Here is a 21,227-nt window from a genome sequence, read left to right as displayed (position 1 = left end):
ACACGTTGTCATTAAATTTTAAATAAGGTCTTTAAACTTGGTTCTGTATTCTCAGGTGTACTTTGATTTCTGTCACGTGTAGATTAGATAACTTTCGTCATTGGTAGTCAGGTGACTCGATAAGCTCTTGATGTTGAATCCACCAATAGTAGTTAATATACAAACCTTCCCCCCTAGTTTAATATGTGGTAACAGAATTTGTGATTTCCCTGTTAGTTGGTTCGTGGACGGTGCTTATTTTATAAGTTATTTCGTTTTGTTTTTAAAACGAGAATGGGTGGAGAAGATTTAAGATTTGATGGCAGGGTTGCGGTTGTGAGCGGAGCTGGTGGTGGTATGCTAAATTATGCAACTTATTTTTTGATTAAATTGAAATCATAAATTATACTTCTAGTGTTCGCATGATGTGTGCGATTTCATAAATGAATGATGTTAATTAGAATTTGAGTTTTTTTTTTTTTTTTTTTTGAAAAGTAAGATATAACAAACATTTTCACCTATGTGTACAATTATATATATTTATATATATAGAAATGTGTGTGTGTTTGTAAACTAGACTATTTTGTTTTATGTATACATATAAGGCGTGTGTGAACTAGCGTTATTTTGTTTTAAAAATCGGCCCAGATTGCCCTACTAATGGCTTCAGTTAGTCAATGGTGAATTTTTGGACGGCCAATCACTAGGCCACGAATTCATTTAAACTAACACGAACGTCTTCACAAACTCTATCCCGGAAGGAACTAAAACCGGTTTCAATGTATATCCAATCTCTGCAGTTTCTTTTGCAGGAAAAAAAGGTACTTGTCGTGTGAAATATCTTTCTCAGTTTTTCCTGTGCCCTCCACTTTATCGCAATTTGTATTCAGTAAAGAGATATCTTTCATAATGAATTTACTGATTATAAAAATTTTGTAATCATTCTTATCATACGATATCCTTTAATTTGAAAATTCATTCCCATACCTTAAAATTTGGACTTGTAATATTAAAATAAGAATTTTAAGCTGCAAATTCCAACAGGAATTTCAAAATATGAAATGAGAAGGAGCATTTTGTTGAATGAACTAAAAATTTGGATCATTTATTTGCTATTATGATCATTGACATCAGACCTCCATAGTATCAAGACTCATCATAGGATGCTGATATTCTTATGCTAAAAGATTATTAAACAGTGCCCATTCGTAGATTCTACAATCACCACACTTTTGGGACAATGCATTTTAATAGCCAGCCACTCAACATTCAAAGAGCCTGCTCCTTAGTCCATTGCTCACACCTTTCTTATTAAGTTTCCATAGATGACTTTTTATTCTATTCTTGTCACCTTTTACTCAATGAAAAATTTCCTCCACATTAACCTAGTGACAGCACCTTGCCAACAGAAGCATAGTGAGGCTATGGCCAATGTGGCCCCGGTCATAGGCATTGATTTTACATAGGTGCAAAAATTGAGATTTTTAAAGTTTTTTTTTTTTTTTTTTAGAACAGTGCAATTTTCTTTTCTGGCCATAGGTGCCAAAATTCCTCATGACATCTCTGCTTGCCAACTTATGTCTGAATCATATTTCCCTTTTTTTTTTTTCTATTCAGAAGGCTGTGGGAGTTGCATTCCCTCATTCTCTTCTCATATCCCCCATATTGTAGACTGAACACCAACTTAGAGATTCCTTCTCTGGACTTTCTCTAACATATCTTAATTTCCTTGAAAACCCAGGTCACCGAAATCTTCGCACAAAAATCCATGTGTAGCTTGATCAAGTTCTTGTATAAAGGGATCACAACCTTCTTGCTTTTGCATGTCAAGGTTATCCATAATTCATTGTGATGTTCTTACAATTTTAGCCACGTGACCCTTAAAATTTCTCTCCACCATCACTCATTCCCAGATACTCCCCCCCCCATCTCTTCACCTCCTTCAAATCACCATTAATTGTATATGCTGTATCCCAACTTTATTTACCAAATTTCTAGACCTCGCACTTCGTGACATTAATTTGATAATTCTTCTCACTTGTCCATTCACATAGTCTATTAAGACCCTCCTGCAAGACTATCTGTTCTTCTCCTCATAGTTCTTTTTAGCTTTGCTTCATCAGCGAATAGTTGCATATCTCCAGTTTAAGTTTTCCTTCTCAATATCATTAATATAAAGTTAAACAATAATGTTCCCAAAACAGGCCCTTGTTGCACTCCACTGATCACCTTCCTCTTTTGGGATACCACTACCAATACACAGCTCGTTGATACTTTCTGACAATCGGTCACCTGTCTATCTATCATGTGTATAGAGGAAAGAAAGGATCAAAGAGAGCATCTGAATCCTTAGTTGTATGTACAATATTTTGTATGCATGCATTTGACATATTTCTGAATGTGGTGATTGCTTCTGAAGGTGATAGTGAAATGTTTATCAGTGTTTAATGCAAGATGAGACCAACTTATTCATAACTTTATAAGATATTTGCATCATTGGATAAGTGGATACTGTGAAAAGTCATCTTTAAAGAGTTGTTAGAAGTTATAAAATAAAATAAAAAATTAATAACAACAAGAGAAACAGACCAATACCTGAACTCCAAAGGAAACATTGAGTGTTACTTTTGCAACAGCTAAACAGATTATTTATTAACAGATTATTATGCGTAACTCCAAGAACTCCTTAGATTCATTGAGAGAAGCCATAAACATATCAAGAACTATCCAACATTTGCTCAGTATCTATGATACTTTGCTTTGAACTCATTCAGTCATGGCACCCACAACACTCTGGCAACATATTCCACTCATTCACTACTCTCCAAACAAAAAAACTAGTTCTAACACCCTTGCTAACTACACTCTTACTCAGTTTCCATGGATGGCCCCTAGTTATCCCACCAGCACACCTGTTCTGAGAAATTTCCTCTGAATTAATCTTGTAAAAATCCTTCAGTAATGTGTATATCTCAATCTCATCACCCCTTTTCTGCCTATCAGCCAGTTTCTGTAACCCACAAAATCTTTAATTTGTTCTCTTAAGGTACATTCCGTAGACCTGCTACCATCTTGGTCACTTTGCCTCTGGATCCTCTCCACCTCCTCTTCATCACTAAGAAAACCTGCCACCCAGATCTTCGCACAGTAGTCAAGATGAGGTCATATCAAGGCTCGATAAAGAGGAACAATTGACCTGCTTGTCTCTCCTCGTGAAAGTATTCTTCAATGACCAAGTGATCTGATGAGCTGCTTTAGCCACTTTTGCTATGCCCCTTAAACTTTAACTCTTTAACTCCTTATTCACTAACACTTCCAAGTCTCTGGCTTCATGAATTTCCTGGAGTACAGTTCCACCAATGTGGTATATAGCTGGTAATCTTTTCACCCCGAAATGCATAACTTTAGACTTTGCCTCATTAAACTGACATCCATTCTCCTTTGCCCAGTCTGCCAATCTAATAATGAAATGCATAACTTTACACTTGGCCACATTAAACTGACATCCATTCTCCTTTGCCCAGTCTGCCAATCTATCTAAATCATCCTGCAAAATTTTTACATCGTCTGTATTAACTGTTGCTCTACCCAACTTTGCATCATTGGCAAATAACTGAACAGTTCCTCTCAGATTCTTTCTTATATCATTAATGAACAAATAAACAACAGTGGTCCAAGAACAGAACTCTGTGGGATGCCACTAGTCAGAGGCCTTCTTTTGGGCTCTACTCCTGAATAAACTGCTTTCTGATATCGCTGCATCAACTACCCTCCTATCCATCTCACCAACTGTATATCTAACCCCATGTGCTGCAGTTTACTGATTATAATTCCATGTGGTATCCCCTCAAAGGCCTTTGCAAAGTCTAGCAGTATCACTGTATTCTAAAACGTGAGCAAGTTACTGAGGCATGACCTACCCTTCACACAACCGTGCTCCCCACCCCAAATATAGGTATCCCATTTCCATCTATCCATTCCTGTATTTTGCTCTTGACCCACTTCTCCAATACTTTGACAACTCCTGATATGCTGATCAGTTGGTAAGTTGCTACATCTGTCTTGGAGCCTCCTTTATGCAGTGGAATATTTTTCCCTCTTTCCACTCCCTTGGGACTAACCCAGAGCTGAGACTTAGGTTAAACAATTTCGTCAAGGGTACTGACAATTCCATTGCCGCTTGACGTAAAACTCGAGCTGGTAGACCATACAATCCCACAGCTGTATTCACATTAAGGTTCTGTAATATGCTATGCACCTTCATTTCATTTACCTCAGTTCCCATATAAGCCTTTGGCACTCTTATTCCTGCAATATCACCACCTAGATGATATGCTCTTGCAAAATGTTCACTTAGTACTGTTTTCATTCAGTTACCTCCCTACCATCAGTATTCCTTAAAATCATTCTGCCATATACATTTTTTCTTTTGCTTGCAGCATGTTGAAAGAACTGTTTGGGATTATCTTTAACCTGCATTGCTAACTTCCTTTCATACTTTGATTTTTGCCTTTCTTACCATACTAGTTACTCTTATGGCCTGTGCCTTGTACTGTTTGTGTGCCTGCTGGTCACCTTTGTCATTAAATTCCATCCACAATTGTTTCTTTTTTTTTTTTTTGCAGCTCCAGCTTCATTATCAAGGAATTTGTTGAAGTTGTGTGATATATAGTAGTCAGATAAAGCAGCAAATTATTCAACCAGAAAATCTTAATTTATGGATAAGAGAGAGATTTATTTAGTCAAAGGCCTTAGAAAAGTTGATATACCATCAGCATTGATGCCTTTAAGCTGAAAGAACAAAGATTTTAAGTAAAATATGTTAAGAGTAAGTCTCTCATGAATGAATTCCTGTTGCTGAGGGGACCCAACATTTATTCACAGTGAAGAAATAGAATAACATATAACTGAATTAGATCACGTTTAAGAATATCATCAGGATAAGTACCATTAAGAGTTGATTTTTTTGACACTTGTGTTGTAATTGCAGATCAAATGAGCACCATTTAGAATTGTTTTGGATCATAGAAAAAAAATTGAATGACCCAGTTTATAGTTCCATAAATAGATAGGATATCGACATTTTCAGTTTCTGTATTACTAGAAAGAGATCCAGCAATATGGAAATTTGTAATATTTCCAATGTTTTGTGAATTAACCAGAAAACAAAAATTGCAGGAGAGGAAGTTTTCATTTGAAAAATTTCCACTCTGTTTTATGATTTTTCATCTATATAAGTTGTCTTCAATTTAAGGGCAAGATACAAAATTTTACATTTATGTTTGTCTTGATTTTTGTCATTTCCTGATACATACCCTCATCAGTGTACAGGAAATATGATAGTACTACTTGATTAAATTTATATCACATCTAGTTTTTGATAAACAGTTTTTTTTTTTCAATATTAAGTTGTTAATTGTCAAGTCTCAGTATTGTCAGAACTGATGTCTATGACCAAAATTCAATTAGATCATCTTCCTGTGGGTCATTTTACAGTTTGACTTCAAATTTCACGGACCAACTTCTGTGTCATTCTATATTTCTCTGTAATGACTTTGGTCAAGTAGTATTCTTTAAAGACTGTATCCTCTGTATATTGAAGAACATAAAAAAAAAGTCCTTATCGATTCTTGCCAACACACATACTAATGTGTTATAAGTTTGGCAGCATCTTGCATATGGGATCACTGTTAAAATCCATTATGTATATGTATGTATGTATGTATGTAGAAAGTTTTTTTACCTTGGGTATAATATATGTTAAAGATACCAAGTTATTTCAAATATAAAGCTGGTTTTTTTACTCCATTTCCCAAGTAAGCAAACAGACAAGTCAGTCAAGTTTGCGCCTGCAAGTGTTGCAAGTCTAGCTGACCCTGCACGTAGTGCAAGTCCAAGGCAACTCGTGGTAAAGGTAGAATAAGCTCTGATCACTATTCTTAATATTTACTTTTAATGCAAAGCACATAGGATGCTATGTATTAAAGGAAAGGGGGCACTACCCAGACCGGTTTCGACCTTTATTGAGGTCTCATCAGTAGGAGCCAGGCTAAGAAATACTAAGTTTTAAGTAATACAGAGCTTATAAATATTTTACCAACACAAGTTACCATAAGGTGCTTTGACCTTATTAAATAAAAATCTCAGGATGAGAGAGAGATGTAGAAAGTTTTTTTTACCTTGGGTATAACATATGTTAAAGATACCAAGTTATTTTAAATATAAACCTGTTTTTTTTTGTATCTTTAACATATGTTATACCCAAGGTAAAAAAAAATTTTACATCTATCTCTCATCCTGAGATTTTTATTTAATAAGGTCAAAGCACCTTATGGTAACTTGTGTTGGTAAAATATTTATAAGCTCTGTATTACTTAAAACTTAGTATTTCTTAGCCTGGCTTCCACTGATGAGACATTAAATAAAGATCGAAACCGGTCTGGGTAGGGGCCCCTTTCCTTTAATACATAGCATCATACATCTCCTCCAGGAGATGTGCTTTGCATTAAGGGTAAATATTAAGAATAGTGATCAGAGCTTATTCTACCTTTACCACGAGTTGCCTTGGACTTGCACTACGTGCAGGGTTAGCTAGACTTGCAACACTTGCAGGTGCAAACTTGACTGACTTGTCTGTTTGCTTACTTGGGAAATGGAGTAAAAAAAACCCAGGTTTATATTTAAAATAACTTGGTATTTTTAACACACACACACACACACACACACACACACACACACACACACACACACACACACATCTTCAAGGCCCACCTTTCCTAATTGGGGTGTGGGGGCAACAGCTGCAAGAGGAACTTCCAATGGTCATGATCCTCTGCCACCAAGCTCAGTGTTCTGGTGAGATTCCCAAATGTGTCCACCCAAGGTTTTGGATATAATCTATCCAGCGAGTCCGTGGCCTCCCACCCTCTGGTTTGGCGAAGAGGGCCTGCTGAGGGAGCCTATCTTGTGGCATTCTGACCAGGTGTTAATACCAACGTAACTGTGATCTCTCAACACGGAGAAGCAGCGGTTGAGTATTGAGGGTTTCCCGAATTGCAGAGCTTCCGACTCTGTCGAGTCTTGTCAGCCCCGCAACCCCTCGAAGGAACCTCATTTCAGCCGCTTGGATTCGTGCCCGCATTCTTTCGGTCATTACCCGACTCATGACCATAGGTGAGGATGGGGACATAGACTGTATTGAAGACAGCCAGCTTTGCCTTCTGGCTTAACTTCCACTTCAGTACTACCGAACGGTCAAGCTCCCGCAATATTGAGCTTGCTAAACCAATTCGAGTATGTATCTAGCCTCTACGTCACATTTTCCATCATTCGTGAATATGGACCCAAGGTATTTAAACTTCTCCACCTGCCTCATTGGGACTCCACTTACATGTAGAGTGCACTGGGATGGTTGTCTTGAGACCACAAATGTTTCAGTTTTGGTCACATTGATCTTCATTCCTGCATCTGCACAAACAGCTACAAACCTATCTAGGGTCCGCTGGAGGTCATCTGTGGAAGAGCTATGCAGTACCAGGTCATCTGCAAAATGCAGATGTCCAATGCTACATCTTCCAATTCTGACACACTCACTGCTTCGGCTGTGCCTATCAGTCCAGTCCATAAATATTATGAAAAGGAGGGCGACAGAACACACGCTTGGCAGAGGCCACCGGTGATTGTGAAAGGTTCAGACTTTGTGCTGTTTACCCTGACACAAATCTCTGGGCATTCATACAGGGACTTGATGGCAGCTAATAGTTGGCCATACTCCTGTACTACTTACCAAAGCTAATCCCGAGGAACCCAGTCATATGCCTTCTCCAAGTCCACAAAACGTGTAGACATTCTTGGCATATTCCCAAGATTTCTCAAAGACTTGCCTTAAAGTGAAGATTTGGTCAGTTGTGCTTCTACCAGGACGAAAGCTACATTGTTCTTCCTGGAACTTTGGCTCAACTATGCTCCTGCACTGTCTTTCCAAGCACCCCCAGTCAGGCTGAGCAGAGAGATGCCACGATAGTTACTGCAATCCTTCTGGTCTCCCTTCTTGAAGACTGGTATTATTATGCTTGTCTGCCATTGTTTTGGTGCTCGCCCAGATATTCAAGCAGCCTGACACACTCCAGTCAGCCAGAGAACACCGTCTCGATTTAAGGCTTTTAGCATTTCGGGCCGAATTTCATCATCGCCAGCAGCCTTGCCTGATTTTAGCAATTTTATTGCTAAATGGACCTCTTCTGCTGTGAGACTAGTCATTGCCCCGATCTGCGCCTCTTGGATGTCCACAACTGCTGGGCCACCCGGGTTAAGAAGGCTCTTAAAGTATTCCCTCCATCTGTGCAGGATATCCTTCTTGGTTGTTAAAAGTTCACCAGGAGAGGCCTTAATTGCCTTTGCATGATTTCCTCCCTCGAAGGCAGCGGATGGTCTGCCAGAATACTTTGTTTGCATTTGCATAGGATGAGTCTAATCTTTCTCCATGCGGTGAACATTTCTTGATGGCCTGATCATGTTACTGTGTTTGATAATGTCCTGTTAGTACAAGACGAAATGACACAGCAAAATAGGAAAGATTCCCCTCGAATACTCTAATAGCATTCGGGGGACGGAGCAAGAAGAGAAGAAAGAAAGAAAGAAGCAAGGGAGGAAAAGGAGGGACCAGTCTACAGATAATATAACAGATGTATATTACATGAAGTAAGGCATGGTCCAGCATCAGGTACCTCGGGTTTGCCACATCCATACTCACCGAAGTGAGCTCCTGAGGAAATGCACACACACACACACACACACACACACACACACACACACACACACACACACACAGTAAAATCCCTTTTTCACACTTTTCAGGGGACTGATGGAAAAAAGTGTAAATAGCAGGAATTGTAAAAAAAAAAAAAAAAAAAAAAACATTTAAAAAAAAAGGAAATGTAAAAAAAACATTTAATAACTGAAAATAAATGAATTTAGAATTACTTACATTTATCTATTTAAAAAAATCTTTAATTGTTGATTGTTTTTGCTTTTCGTTTTTTTTTTTTTTGACATAGCGCCAGATTGCTTTGCATTGAGTTCAGTGCTTGACCTGTTTTCTACTGTTGTGTTCAAAGTGGACATGGAGAGTCCATGATCTTTTGCTAAATGCACACGTGTTCCGGGATGCAAATCTACACCTTGCAGAATTGCCATCTTTTCTTCTACCGAAATACATTTTCTTTTTTTTTTTTCTCCATGATACTAACATGGATAATCCATCACCGCAACTTGAAAGCAACTGTCACATGCTAAATTACGTAGCAGAAATTCTGCAATATCAATTTGTACTGTGATTGAAAAATCACAGTATTGCTCATAACTACATTACTGCTTCAAGCGTGCAAGTCACCATGATGGCGAAAATGAAACTTACAGCCGAAAGAAATGCCATCTGGTAACAGAAATGCGCATATTTCTGCAGAAATAGATTCGAAAATCAGTAATGCCACCTGAGAAAAAAACGCAAATCATGGAAAATAACATCCACATCAAGTTGTTAATGGTGGGTAAACAATATATCCCAAGTATAGGCCTTACGAATGGGACCAAAGTAAAATGACGTATATGGCAGGAAAACGTAAATTGCGGAAACGTAAAAACGGTGTTTTTCTATATATATATATATATATATTTAAAAAATATAGATTTAATGACTTAAAAACTGAGGTAACTTATAAAGTTTTTTATGAGAATAATACAACTAGTTTCAGCTTATAACAGCCTTCATCAGGTATTCATTAAAGGAAGAGAATAGTAATAAACATTGAAGGATCCAAAAAACTGAAAATTACAGGTAAAAATTGCAACACATAATTGAAACAAATAACGTATTTTTTAAGTTGTTCTAACTGGCATGCTATTGTTTATTGCATGTATGCGTGCAGGCTCTCGTGAACGCCAATATTGAATAACTGCAGTATGGCTATCTGGGATGTTATAACTCAAATTGCTGTTTAAGTGTTCAGGATGATTTCCCTGGATTCTACGATTTTTCTTTCGAACTCGTCACCACAGCAAAAAATATTTTATGATTTATCCTGGCAAACGGAGTGACTTTGGAGATTATCATTAGGATTGTTTGAGAAAAGAACATGACCATGCATTTACACGTGATCTTTTATAGGAGAGATGTCTCTCCTATTCTCTTTGATATGTTGTTCAATAGATTTGTTGGTTTGTCCAATATAAGGGATGTTGCAATCACACCATAATTTATATACTCCTGGATATTTTAGGTTGTGATGAATAGGTTTTGGATGGCTGATAAGAGAATGGATTTTTGGAAGTGTGGTGAAGAATATCCTGATGTTGTATTTTTTAAGGCCCTTAGGCAATTTGTTAGAGACTGTGCTAATGTATGGGATGGAGATGCTACCTTTCAAATTATTATTAGTTTCTGTGGTGCACTGTCTAGGAGGATCTAGAAGAAATTTCTTAATTGTTTTTTTGGAGTATCCATTTTGTTTAAAGATAAGAGATAGGTGATTTATTTCTTTTTGGAGTTCATCTGGTTCATTCAAAGAGAGCGTGCTCTGTGTCCTAAGGTAGATATAGTTCCAAGCTTCTGTGGTGGGAAATGATGAGAATGACTATGTAGATATCTATTGGTATGAGTAGGTTTCCTGTATGTAGAGATTTTTAATCTTTCAGTGCATCATGTAATCATTACATCCAGGAAAGGTAAGGAGTTATTTTGTTCTAGATCAGCAGTAAATTTTATATTAGGATGTTGGTTGTTAAGATGATGAAGAAAATCTATGAGAGATGTGTGTCCGTGACTCCATGTAATGAAAATATCATCAACATAACATTTCCAAAGTTTTTTGGTTTAAATGAGAAGGAAGACATAGCTTTCGTTTCAAAAATCTTCTAGGAAAATGTTTGCTAGAACTGGGGACAATGGACACAGCGCACACTCTCTTTTGAATGAACCGGATGAACTCCAAAAAGAAATAAATCACCTATCTCTATCTTTAAACAAACTGGATATTCCAAAAAAACTATTAAGAAATTTCTTCTGGATCCTCCTAGACAGTGCACCACAGAAACTAATAATAATTTGAAAGGTAGCATTTCCATCCAATACATTAGCACAGTCTCTAACAAATTGGCTAAGGGCCTTAAAAAATACAACATCAGGAAGTTCTTCACCACACTTCCAAAAATCCGTTCTCTTATCAGACATCCAAAACCTATTCATCACAACCTAAAATATCCAGGTGTATATAAATTATGGTGTGATTGCAATATCCCTTATTTTGGACAAACCAACAAATCTATTGAACAATGTATCGAGGAGCATAAGAGAGACATCTCCTATAAAAGATCATGTGCAACTGCATTGCCAAGTCATGTTCTTTTCTCAAACAATCCTAATGATAATCTCTAAAGTCACTCCGTTTGCTGGGATAAATCAGAAAATATTTTTTGCTGTGGTGACAAGTTCGAAAGAAAAATTGTGGAATCCAGGGAAATCATCCTGAATCCTGAACACTTAAACAGCAATTTGAGTTATAACATCCCAGATAGCCATACTGCAGTTATTCAATATTGGCGTTCACGAGAGCCTGCACGCACACATGCAATAAACAATAGCATGCCAGTTAGAACAACTTAAAAAACATTATTTGTTTCAATTATGTGTTTGTTGCAATTTTTACCTGTAATTTTCAGTTTTTTAGATGCTTCAATGTTTATTACTATTCTCTTCCTTTAATGATAATGAATATCTGATGAAGGCTGTTATAAGCCGAAACTAGTTGTATTATTCTCATAAAAAACTTTATAAGTTACCTCAGTTTTTAAGTCATTGAATCTATATTTTTTAAAAATGTATCATCACAACAACTGAGTAGAAGTCCACACACACACACACACACACACACACACACACACACACACACACACACACACACACACACACACACACACAGGACCTGCTGGTGGCGTGTGCGAAATATGCAATATACACAGGCACCGCAGAAGAAAAGGCGCCTAAACGATGTCAAAAAATATTATTATTATTATTATTACCACGGGCTACTCCAGGAGTCCTTAGACTCATCGAGGGAGGCCCTAAACATCATGTTCACACAGCTGTTCAACATTCTCACAGTATCTATCATACCTTGCCTTGAACTCGCTCACTGTCATAGCACCCACAACAGACTCTGGCAGCTTATTCCACTCATTTACCACTCTAAAAGTAAAGAACCCAGCTCTAACACCCCTGCTAACCACGCTCTTGCCCAGCTTCCATGGGTGTCCCCTAGTTCTCCCACCACCAGTCCTGATCTCAAAAATATCATCTGAATTAATCCTATAGAATCCTTTTAGCAATTTGAATGTCTCAATCATATCTCCCCTTTTTCGCCTATCAACTAGTTTCTGCAACCCACAAATCTTCAACCTGTTCTCATATGGTGCATTCCATAGACCTGCTATCATCTTAGTCACTCGCCTCTGGATCCTCTCGACCTCCTCCCCATCGAGAAGGAACCGAGGTGACCAAATCTGGGCACAGTAGTCGAGATGAGGTCTTATCAGGGCTCGGTACAGAGGTACAATAACTTGTTTTTCTCTGCTCGTCAAGGTATTTTTCAACAACCAAGTGAGTTGATGAGCTGATTTAGCTACTTTCGCAATGTGCCCCCTAAACTTCATCTCCCTATCCACCAACACTCCCAAGTCCCTGGCCTCATCAATCTCTTGGAGTACAGTTCCACCAATGTGGTATACTGCTGCTAATCTTTTCACTCCGAAATGCATAACCTTACAACACATTACAACACATATGAGAAGAGTTTAAACGAACAACGAATGGTACATATAATTATGAATGTACATCATCTTCAGTTCAGGGCCCCTTCAGATCATCCTGGAAACGAACAAATAAATTCTGAAATTGTATCCTGGATCCGATTATATCACTATAAATTTTGATTAAAATTTACGAAAATATACCCAAAATAGTTTTTCTTTATTTTTTGATGTATCATAAATCAACTTATGATTAATTGTTGAGTTCCGTGTAAAAAAAAAATGTATAAGCTGGACTAATCCATAGGTAACATACTGTAAAGTGGTTTTCATTTGTTTTTCATTTCCTGTTCATTTTATTCACACTTTATTCATAAAAACCTTTTTTGGAAAGGTGCCGAACATTAATCACACACACAAGAAAAATACTAGGTGCCGGTGCTGCACACATACATGCATACACACAACCTTGGGGAGAGTAACGTATACAGGATATTTTGATAGTACATCAAACAAACTTCCTATATACAATTTTTACTTTAAAGTAATCTGTCAAAACACTAATATTAGTTTTTTTATATTTTGATTTTCTAAGGTACTTACTATAGATCCATTTAGAGCTGGGTGTTTTGCTTGGTTGTTTTTCAGTCATCCTGGATAAACTTGTTTTGTTAATTATTCCTCCCCTATTCTGGTTAAATGATCATATCACCTTAGATTATCTTTGCTCACATTCCTGTATGCTAACAATCTCAAGTTGACAGACCTGGAATATCCAGATTGTTCTGCTAAGAAGAGAGGAGTGTGTGTGTGTGTAGTTCACTGTCACCTGTCAAACAGGTCACTGTTTGATGACAGTTACCTGTTGTCAGAGTATTGGAGAGGTGGGTCAAGAGCAAAATACAGGAATGGATAGATGTGTGTGTAATTGCAAAGCAGGTAATTATGATATGCTGAGAAGTTAGTTTGCATAAGAATTTGGAGTGAAGTGTTGGCAGCATGGGAGATGGTAAAGAAGTTTGAGTAAAGCATTATTAGACTATATACTCAGTGTAAAAAGGATAAATCAGATGAGAGTTAGATGGATGAATAGCATCATTAAGCAGGAATTGCAGAGCATAGTTATGAAAGGAATATAAAGAAAAAGGTGATCAGCATGCCCATGACTAGTATAATGCACAGGCAAGAAGAGTGACCTGTATGGTAAGGAAGGCCAAAGATAATTATGACATGAAGCTAGCTGATGAGGCCAAAAATAAATTCTAAAGAGTGGCATGCAGATGAATTGGAGGTGCTTAGGATATTGCAGAATCTTAATGTGAACACTGCCATGAGATTAGATCACATATCAGCCCAGGTATTATGAGAATGTGGAAAGAAATTGGCACCTTGGAGAGCTCAACTAAAAATTCTTTTACCATCAACTTTCAGTTAAATTCCAATCTGAGGGATAACATCAAATGCTATACAGAATAAATTGAACATAGAAATATTGCACTTGGCTTACGGATAAGTCATTTATATTAACGAATGTTGTTAGTAATTATTTTTGGTAGATTTTATTTACTTTCAATGCTAAAGTAGAGTGTGCATGCGTGTGCAAAATTTAATACAAGATATTATATAGAAATCAATTTTTCATGACACCATTGCATACGAGGAAATTGTCAGCCATGGCTTCCTTGTTCATTAAGTTTAGCATGAGGGATTTTGTATGGCATGTGTATCCTATGTATTCATTACCAAAAGTGAATGATTTATGGTGTAAAAGAGAGTTGGGGGAGACATGTTGGAACTCTTTTGTGTGCAGTGTAAGAAATGCAAGTTATGTGAAATGTGGGAAAATAAAAATAATATTAATGATATAAGGAAGGATAGCGAATGTGTTGTACAGATGTGGAAAGAGTGAATGATAGTAGGTAAAATGTGAATGAAAGCTTGAAAGAAGTGGCTGAAAGTATTATTTTGTATTATTTATGAAATTTACACTCGGTGTATGTAATACTGTAAAAAAAAAAAAAAGAAAAAAAAAAGTATATTACAATTAAATGATATTTTTACCATGCATCCTTATCCCACACCTGATTTAACATCCAACCATCTTCCTGTACCTCCTTTTAATTTTAACTGCTGACTTACTGTTCTCATATTTATGAATTTAGAGACACAAAATATACGTTTTGAAAAGATTATTTTACTAATTAATAATAAAATAATGACATTTTGACCCCTGTATTGAGGTCATCATCAGAAGGATATATGTGTATAGGAACAAGCTACATGCTGTTGCACTCTATAAAGATAAATTAAATCTACATTGCTAACTAATTTTTTTCTTAGCCTGACCTTTAGTGATAAAAAAAAAAAAATTAAATAAAAACTACAATAAACTCTGCTAAAGTCCTCACGTACTAAGATTCTTCTGGAAGTCTACAGTTCATATTGTTATATTACAATTATCTTCTGAATTTGTACAGTTCAGGTTGCTATTGAATGTTCGGGGGGGGGGGGAATAAACTCTTCACCAAGTCTTCTTGTATTGAGAATTTTCTTTGTGGTTGCTATGAAGGTTGCAGATGGTCTTCCACATTCTTGGAATGGTTAGACCATTTTTATTCAGATTCAGATCATGGTCGAGCATTTCACATGCTTCCTTGAATTTCTGCTCGAACCAGGTTTTGGTGTAGTGTAGGGACTTGGTACCTTTCCAATCAATTCTGTGTTATGTTTGGAGTGCATGGTCAGAAAGGCCGGTTTTTCCAAAATGGAGGTATTTAATGTGTCGTTTGTGTTCATCCTTCCTGATTGGCATGGTTTGCCCTGTTTCCCCTATATGGTATGTTACATGTGCATTGTATTTTGTAAACCCCTGGGTGGGCTAGGTGTGGCAGAGGATCCTTGGAAGAACTGAGTAGGTGTCTTAATTTGGTCAGTGGTTTAAAGGTGGTTTTGATGTTGTTTTTGTGTAGTGTTCTATTTTTTCGGAAATGCCTCTAACAATGGTATGGCAATAGCATTCTTGAAATCTTTTTTGTTATTAGTGGTATCTCTGTGGAGGATCTTGTGAATGGTTTTTACACTGTATCCATTTTTTTATAAAGGTATGTTTGATGGTCTCATATTCATGGTTAAGAGCTTGTTCATTTGAACAAATAGTTTGAGCTCTGTGTTTAAGGGTGCTTATGACCTCTAGTTTTTGCATTGGGTGGTGATAAGAAGTTTTGTGTATGTACTGACCTGTGTGTGGAGGTTTGCAGTAGACTGAGAAGGAGAGTCTTCCTTCAGGCTGTGATGAGTGTCAAGGAATGTAAGAGTTGTTTTTTCCATTTCAGTGGTGAATTGGATGCGTTTGTGTTGTTTGTTCAGGTGGCTAAGAAATGCATTTAGTGCTTCGTGGCCGTTTGGCCAAATGACAAAAATATCTGTAAAATACTGTATCTCAAATATAGAATGTATTGCTCTATGTAATGTACCATTTAATTGTAGCAATTTCAACAGGTTTCTTTTGGTAAGTTATGTGCTTTTCCAGATTTACAAACTCACACATATTATATTCCCATAATTTCTCCACTATTTTTCTTAATATGAAAATTTGATGGCATTAATTCGGTTGGTTCTGCTCCAAGTTTCTCTTCCACAATTTTTCTTTGTCTTTTCTCAAGTATGCTTGCATAAATTTTACCTAGAATACTCAATGAAATTGTTGTATAATTCTCACATTTCAGTTTTATTTTCTTTTATTGAGACCTAATCTCTGGGTTTCTGAATCTGAGTGATGACTAGGCTTTCTGAATTATGTAGTGCAACAACTGCAAGATCCTTATCTTCATATTTTAGCATTTCTGGTCAAATATCATCTACTTTATCTGCCTTTCCACATGTCAGGTTTATGGTCTTTTTTTCCTACAAGTATTGATATATACTCCTGAAGGCACTCTTCTTGACTATTTTCTACCACTGCTGTCTTTATCTTCAATTTTCATGTCATCTTTATCTATTTCTTTTATAGTGCTTTCTGCATTTTCTAGCTTTTTTTTTTTCAATAGCCTTCAGAACATTTTGCCACCTTCCTGATATTTATCTTATATACTCCTGCCAAAGTCTTTTCATGATTTGTTTAGCTGAGTTTATGCTACTTTGCTTTCTTGCATTTTTCTTCTGTATTCTCTCCCAGAAAATGCCGATTTAATTGCTAGTTGCAGACAGCTTCACCATATGCTTCCCTTGCCTTTCTGAATCATTTTTTCAGTTTGCCAATAAGTATCCAAGATTTGATTCTTGTCATCAAGCTCATTCATTTTTTCTTGAATTATCTTTGTATATTTGTGTACAGTTCACCTCTAAAAGCAGCTCAACTTTGATTCATTTTCAAACTTTCTTATACACTTTTCTTTACAGTATGATGTTCAGTTTTAACCTGCTCAAAACTATCACTTTCTATTTGTAATCTCCTGTATGCTATTGTGGCCTAAACTGGTATGAAGATATTTTTTTACAATGTTGAAGTCAGTGAGACTTATTTCTTGTCTCTCTCTTTCATATAAATTTCTTCACAGCTTTATATTGGAACATGGTATTAGTGACAACTTGGCACTAATACTATGTCCTGAAAAAGAAATCCAGCAGCTATTTTCTATTATTAGCTTTGCTCTTTTCTCCAAATTTTTTGGGAATTGAGAGAAGAGATAAAAAGCTAAATTTTGAAAATCGATGAGTTGCATACTTTCCCTAATTTTGCTGTGTTTTTGTGAGTTGCCGAAAATTGTATCTCTCTTTTTTTGAAATAAAATTTTAAGACCAGATTTAAAGATTCTTGCATATTGGAACCTAATATTTTTATGCTTTTTTTTTGAAAAGGTCTTGGTCGTGAGTATGCATTGTTGTTGGCAGAACGTGGAGCAGCTGTTGTAGGTAAGCAGTAATTGATTTCTCAATTATTCAATTTTTTAAGATCTCGCACGCGCGCGCACACACACACACACACACACACACACACACACACACACACACACACACACACACACACAGACTATGCATACTGTATATAAGATTGGATATAAATTCTACATTATCAGCTCCTTGATGATTGAGAATAATATGTTGGAAACTATTGAGAAATAATACTTCTTGGATATTGGTAATTAATGAAAAGAACACAATTATACTAAGTCAAAAATATGTGGTATTTAGATACGTAGATCATCTAGTTATGTGGAATAGATATGTGATTTGTCAAGTGTCCCAACAGGTTACCCAGAGATATTGTTTATCTTAGAGAACTGATTTGTTTTGTTAGGCATTTGTAGCTGTTTAAGAAATTAATGTTACTTTTTATGTTTACTCCACACATGAAAGTTCACAAGACCTATTACACTACAGTGCCATGTGTGAACAAGTGATTAAGGAGAAAAATGTACCCTGTTGATGTTTTTTAGAGTTAGAGGTTGTACTCAGTGGGAAAAACAGGATTGGGGAGATTGTTCCAAAGAATAGAAGTGGGTGGAATGAAGGAAGCTGTTCAGTTAGTTCAGTGTGTTTGAAGCTGGGACAGTGTATGGTTGTTGGCCAGTGGCTGCTCTCTAGTTCTTTCATGGTTAGAAGAAAGTAGAAGAATGATAGCAGCCAATTTAGCAGAGCAATGCCCATTACTCTTATAGAAGGTACTTATAGAAGAGAGACAGAGCCTTATGATAAAATGACTGAAGATAATCTGTGAGGGAAGGTTGTCTATTAAGTAGATTGCCCTTGTCTGAATATCAAGAATTCTTAGAGGGGTCTTGAGTGCTCTATCCCAAATGTAGGAACAGCACTCCAAAGTTGGATGAATCTGAGACTTATAAAGTGTTAAGATTTGAGCAGAAGAGAAGTTATTGTTGTTTAGAAAGGAAAAGAACACAGCTTTTTTGGAGGTTATGTAAATGATATATTTGTGCCAGGATAAACTGGATGTGACATTCAACCCAAGAAGATAAAGTTAATCTTGAATGGAAACTGGAACATTATCAAAAATAAAGGGATGAGGTAGAATTTTTCTTGTAGGTAATAAGGCAGGTTTGAGTTTTTATTAGAAATTTACTAAGTTGTCTTCGCCCCATTTCAGGATGTTGAAGAGTTCTGTGTTCAAGTCACGTTATGGTAGATCTTGAGGAATCTAATATTAGGGTACTGCAGGGTTTATCAAATGATGAAGAGGAATGAAGAGTACTGTTATCAGTGAAGCTTTGAATAGAATTTGCAGTCAGAGAGAAGGGGTCATTGATTTAAAGGAGGAAGAGTGTTGGTGAAAGCATAGAACCCTGAGGCACTACAGCATTGATGGGGAAAAAATCTGATGAGAAAAAGCCATCCATCATGACACACACACAACGAATGATGTAAGGAAGCTGACAATTCAATCACAGTGTAGAAAGAGAAGGGAGACCATAAGATGGCAGCTTGTTCAAGAGGCCTTGTGCCAGATTCGATCAAATTCCTTAGAAATATTGGGTGTGTTAATGTGAGATTTCTCCAAATCTTTCCATGGCCTGTTCAAAGGTGGGCGAGATTAGGCTAGGAGGTTGGCTGTAGAAAGAGAATGATGGCATCCCAGAATATCTCTTTGGGCAGACCTCAACATATTGAATGAAGAGATAGTCCAAGACTACCCAAAAAGATATTCTGATATCATCAGTTGGAGGACATAAAAGTCAGGGATGACCAAGGAAAAGAGCCCAGAATGGTCATTGAGCCTAAATCCCTGAAAGGATGATGGATGTTTGATTTTTTTTTTTTTTCCCTCAAGGTGAAATTGCAGTTTAATGCAGATATTTAATGTCACTTTGGAGATCCAGATCATGTTGCAGGTAGTTTTGAACATGATCACATAGGAAGACTTAGTGTCAAAAATAGCTGGACTACAAATTTCCAAGGGAATAGTAATATGTAATGTGAATGTATGTCTATACTTTTTTCAGGTGGTACATTTTTTTGGATTGAAAAAAAAAAAAAAGCAACAGTGCATAAAAAAATTAATGAATTGTAACTCATAAAGAAAGCCATATGGCTTTATTTTGGTGATATAAATTATATAAAAATACAGGATATTAAAGATCCAACTTTATTTCAAAGCCAAAAAAACTTGAAAGTTTTGGAATTTTGACTAGAGAGCTTATGAGAATTCAATTCCTCAACATCAGAGTTGCCTTGTCTTACACTACTTAGGACATGGGTGCTGCCCAGGCATCCATATATTTGCCTTATATTAGTGCATTTGATAAAAGATTCACTGGCCTTGCATCTGTTTACTGGTTGGTTCTCTTTAGAGATCAGCAGAAACCTTGAGAGAGCTAAAATACCAAAGCAGTCCAATCTCAGAGTGGTATATTTCATAAGTCAACTCTCAGTTGGTGAGTAGTAGTAATTAACAAAGAAAGAGCTTTATAGATTCCTTTTAACTAAATTACACTATCTACCAATAATTATCCAGACACACTTTAGCAATTTATCAGCAGGTGAACCCTAATATTGGGTATGTCCACATTTGGCTTTGATCACCCTCTGCACCTTTTGAGGGAGAGTTTCCAGTGTGCAGTAGACATCAGGTGGAATCTGTCTCCATTCCTCCATCAAAGTAGCACTGAGTTCAGCGACAGATCAAGGACATGCTACTCTGGACCCCAATCACTGCTCTAATTCATCCCACAGGTGGTTGATAGGATTGAGGTCACGACTGTATGCACAGGCCATGGCAGTTGTTTAACATTTATACCATTCCATAAGAGCTGCAGCTTTGTTACATGAGACATTGTCGTCTTAATAGTAACACTGATCTGTTCTATAAAAACTCTACAGTATAAGTAGCACCTGATTACCCAGAATATTGAGGTACTTAGCTGCCTTCATGGAACCACAGACAACGACCAGTGGTCCACTCCACTATCAAACTTTACTGTGGCGTACAACACACTGTGCTAACAAGCATTCACCAGGCTGCCTCCACACCCACATCCTGCAATCAGACTGGAAACAGGTGAACCTTGATTCATTGCTCCAGAGTACAGTTTTCCACTGGTCAATTGTCCAGTTCACACACTCTTTGCACCAGGATAGACAAGCTGCCTTGTTCGTTGTTGTGATGTTTGGCTTGTGAGCTGCTGCTGCTGCTCTTCCATGGAAGCCCAGTAAATTGAGTTCTCTTCGTATAGTATTAGTGCTCACCATGGTGTTACTGGTGCTCTGGAACTCATCATTGATGGTGTCTGTGCCATTTGTAGCTAGATTTTGCATGCCACCTGTTTTAACACCCTCCTGTCCCTGTGTCATTTTCGGCAGCTGCACTGGGTACTTGGTATCCAGACTAGGTCATAATAATAATAAAAACACATCATTATTATTTGACACCTCGCGCTACCTACATCCCGCTAGAACACGACCCCACAAAAACACAAGTTAAGAAACTAAAAATTTTA

The 21,227-nt window shown here is 36.9% G+C and overlaps 1 protein-coding gene across 2 annotated transcripts in view; it reads left to right on the top strand.

The window, feature by feature from the left end:
- Positions 1-138: 138 nt before the first annotated feature.
- Positions 139-21,227, top strand: part of Mfe2 (peroxisomal Multifunctional enzyme type 2) — a 668,623-nt gene continuing 647,534 nt past the window's right edge. Inside the window, exons 1-2 of one of the 2 annotated variants that reach the window (XM_090390952.1) lie at positions 139-334; positions 17,638-17,691. In XM_090390952.1, coding sequence (XP_090247078.1) covers positions 274-334; positions 17,638-17,691 — 115 coding nt within the window. In that variant the 5' untranslated portion in view covers positions 139-273. The remainder of the gene's footprint in view (positions 335-17,637; positions 17,692-21,227) is intronic. The other variant, XM_090390951.1, reaches the window with a different exon arrangement.

Source organism: Typopeltis vanoorti, chromosome 3 (assembly GCF_054136105.1).
Source record: "Typopeltis vanoorti isolate ZY-2024b chromosome 3, IOZ_Tvanoo_1.0, whole genome shotgun sequence".
Lineage (NCBI taxonomy): Eukaryota > Metazoa > Arthropoda > Arachnida > Uropygi > Thelyphonidae > Typopeltis > Typopeltis vanoorti.
This window is presented reverse-complemented; position numbering and strand designations above follow the sequence as displayed.